The sequence below is a fragment of the Hyla sarda genome, chromosome 3 (assembly GCF_029499605.1).
Source record: "Hyla sarda isolate aHylSar1 chromosome 3, aHylSar1.hap1, whole genome shotgun sequence".
In the NCBI taxonomy this organism is placed as follows: Eukaryota; Metazoa; Chordata; class Amphibia; order Anura; family Hylidae; genus Hyla; species Hyla sarda.
The window spans coordinates 169,731,107-169,734,639 of NC_079191.1; the positions used below are offsets into that span (position 1 = coordinate 169,731,107).

At 37.4% G+C, this 3,533-nt stretch overlaps 1 protein-coding gene across 1 annotated transcript; it reads left to right on the forward strand.

Annotated features, from left to right (window-relative positions):
- Positions 1 to 1,379: 1,379 nt before the first annotated feature.
- On the forward strand, positions 1,380 to 3,031 carry SST (somatostatin). Its single transcript, XM_056565469.1, has 2 exons — positions 1,380 to 1,587; positions 2,629 to 3,031. The coding sequence occupies exons 1-2, from the start codon at positions 1,453 to 1,455 to the stop codon at positions 2,839 to 2,841; spliced, it is 348 nt and encodes a 115-aa protein (XP_056421444.1). The 5' UTR covers positions 1,380 to 1,452; the 3' UTR covers positions 2,842 to 3,031.
- Positions 3,032 to 3,533: the final 502 nt, after the last annotated feature.

Sequence of the window (3,533 nt, forward strand, 5' to 3'; positions counted from 1 at the left end):
TGAATGCCATCCTAGGAGGAAGCCTTTTCTAAAGATAAAGCACAAGGGCCCGCAAACAGTTTGCTGAAAATAAGCAGACTAAGGAAAGGGATTAGTGGAATTATGTCCTGTACTCTGATGAGACCAATATAAACTAATTTGGTTCAGATGGTGTCAAGCATGTGCGGCAGCAACCAGGTGAGGAGTACAAAGACAAGTGTGTCTTGCCCACACTCAAGCATGGTGGAGAGAGTGTCGTGGACATTTCCACTTAGGGGTGTATTCACTTTTTTTTTGCCAAGGTTTAGACATTAATGGCTGTGTGTTGAGTTAAACTCTGTTATACAGGCTGAGCTCTCTTTACATTGTAGCAGAGTGTCATTTATTCAGTGTTGTCCCATGAAAACTTATAATAAAACTTTTACAAAAATGTGAGTGGGTACTCTGTTATGTGAGATACTTTATCTCTCTATTTACAGTATCAATTTCTCTAAGATTAGTCTCAAACACCTTACGATTTGTAAGTATAAGCCAATTTACTTACAATCTCTCTCTCTCTTTGTATCCATCTATATCCATCATCTCAGGCATACCCATTTTTATACATACACAATAATACATATATATATTACATAATAATAAATAATATTCTTTCAAACATCAGACTGCACTAAACTGTTGCTGCAACCTGTGTTTGTAAAGTAAAAAAAAAGCTGTTCAATCCCCTTTCATACTAAATAACATCTTTTTTGTTTCTAGTATTGAAAAAAAACAGAGGAAATTAGCAGAAACATATATAAATGAATCCTTTCATATATCACGTAGAAAGTTGATACCAAAGTTGATAACACTGAGCTCTAACTTCAAACCTGCGTGTTTCAAGAGATCTGATGCTGGTACTTGCGTGGCATTAGATATACGTTACTCATATATAGAAAACCTTTTAAGCCATTCAGATGTTACTGTGCCATAAAAATGTGCCCGCATATCCCACACAGGTAATGTTCCCAAGGAAAAATGAATAATCAGGTTACCACCATCAATTACGCAGGAAAACAACATGACACACTGTTGATTCACGGAAGCGCAGGACAGTGACACAGGCATTTATTTGGTTAAATGACCTGCAGAAAGCATTAATGTTTTAAAGCTTATAGAAAGGTTAAGCAAACTGTATACACATTACACTATAGAGAGAAAGAAAATCTGAAAGAGAGAGAAAAAAAAAAAAAAAGCCTTTCAGGTTCTTTTTCATCTGGGTGGTTCTAGTGATTTATCTACTTTGGGTAATGGTGCGTAAAAGTGGTGGTTATCTCAGGGAAGAGGGGGAGGAGGGAGTTCTTCCTACACTGACGTCACAGGGAGAATTTAAAAGGGGGCTAAGGAGATCCCAGGAGCAGAAGCAGAAGGAGTCGACACAGCAGGTTCTCATAGCCCTGTCTCTGCTATCAGCCTACAGAAGTTCCTGAAGACATGCAGTCCTGCCGAGTGCGCTGTGCCCTGACCCTTCTCTCCCTGGCCTTGGCTGTGAGCTCTATCTCAGCTGCACCTACAGACCCGAGACTTCGCCAATTCCTGCAGAAATCACTCGCAGCAGCAGGGAAACAGGTATGAAATCTTCTTCCTTTTATGACTTTTTGTCCTGCTAATATTTACAGAGATTTGTCATATTATTATTATTATTTTTAATCTGGAAACAAACTTTACTAGGTGAGAATAAAATGTAACAGTAAGCTATGTGAACATATTCATCTTTATGCATTTTATTAGACTAATAGTACAACATAGGCATTAAAAGGTGTCCCTGCTCTTTTGTTAGGGCTAATTGGATTTGATATACCAGTTTTATGACAAATGTTCATGGAAAGCAATGTGCGTAGTAGAAAGCAATGTGCGTAACTAATAAAAGGTAGAATTTAGAGCAGCGTCTATGACTCTGATATGGTTAAAACACCTACCGTAGCTTGCTAAGGTGCTGAAACGACTGAGCTGTCCGAGGTGCTGAGTAGAAACATTGTGTTATCCTAGATGCTGATGATGATATAGATCATTGGTCTCCAAACTGTGGACCTCCAGATGTTGCAAAACTACAACTTCCAGCATGCCCGGACAGCCGTTGGCTGTCCGGGCATGCTGGGAGTTGTAGTTTTGCAACGTCTGGACATCCGCAGTTTGGAGACCACTATTAGAAATGTGACCTTCCTGAAAAAAATATCTTTATCTTTCCAATGGTCAAAGTTTGCCATTTATATCATGTAGAAATATCTTTATTATGTATGGTATATCAATGTCAATGCGTAACCAGGAATCCCGATCCTACACGAGGAAGGGCCACTTATTGACATGGGATAGGGCAAAAAAAAAGTTAGAATAAAATAAATGAAATGAATGCTCTGAGAAATATAATATTGCAGAAAGTAAGAAGTTTGTCGACAGAGAGACGTATAATCCTGACTGTAAAGTGAACAGGGTTTCAGCACCCGGGAGAGCACCTCCTATGCAGATATCAGGTTACAACTTCTAATGTGTTGCTATGAGACTGTGTTTTTTTTTTTTATGTTTACATATTTTAACACATTAAAACATGAAACAGTTTTGTTGATAAATTTGATTTCTGCCACTTAATCTGTTATCGTTTTTCCTTTCTAGGAATTGGCCAAATACTTTTTGGCAGAGTTGCTATCAGAACCATCACAGACAGAAAATGAAGCCTTGGAGTCGGACGACCTGCCAAGAGGTGCTGAACAAGATGAAGTAAGATTGGAACTAGAAAGGTCTGCAAACTCCAGTCCGGCTCTGGCACCTAGAGAACGCAAAGCTGGTTGCAAGAACTTCTTCTGGAAAACCTTCACATCTTGTTAGCCTCCACTGAATCTCTCCCTACTGTTTGGTCCTTTATTTTCCTACTCCTTAAATCCCCCCCAAAAAATAAAAAGAAATAAACAAAGCCTTTACCACAGGAACCGAAGACTGTAAATACCACACACAGTTATGGTGAATACTAATGTTAATTTGGAGTTGTTTAATAAAAACTTTTAGTTGAAATTGTAAATTATTTGCTTGGGTCGTGATTTCTCAATAGCTCTTATATGCACTTTTCAATTCTCACAGATGTACTATTTTTAATTATTTGTCGCAATAAAGTGTGTTTCAAAGTACTCATTTTATATTTTGTCTGATTTTTATTTTTATTTTTTTATTCCATTGTTATTAGTAAATATCCTAGGATAGTAGAGAAAAGTCTACATGCCATGGTATCACTAGGTATCACATCAGGGAGTGCGTATGCAGGAGTATTGGACTGAACAGCTTGCAGACTTCAGTGAGGATTCATTTATAAGAAGCCAACAGTAATCAATGTACATTGTTTAAGACAGTGGATGCTTTAATCCTTCCCTTTATCGCTAACATTAGCGTAGCAATTCAAATGTTATCTTTTCCATGAAAAGCCTTCCGGCAAAAAAATAAAAAATAAAAGACTATAATGATTTAATTATTCAGCATAATATATAGCATGAACTTTTTTCATTTTGCTAGTTCACTCATTGAATATA

Bases quoted from the DNA above. Each gene is read 5' to 3' on its own strand.
- SST (XM_056565469.1), top strand. From the start codon at position 1,453: ATGCAGTCCTGCCGAGTGCGCTGTGCCCTGACCCTTCTCTCCCTGGCC. The intron at 1,588-2,628 runs GTATGAAATCTT...TTTCCTTTCTAG, and splicing joins TCGCAGCAGCAGGGAAACAG to GAATTGGCCAAATACTTTTT.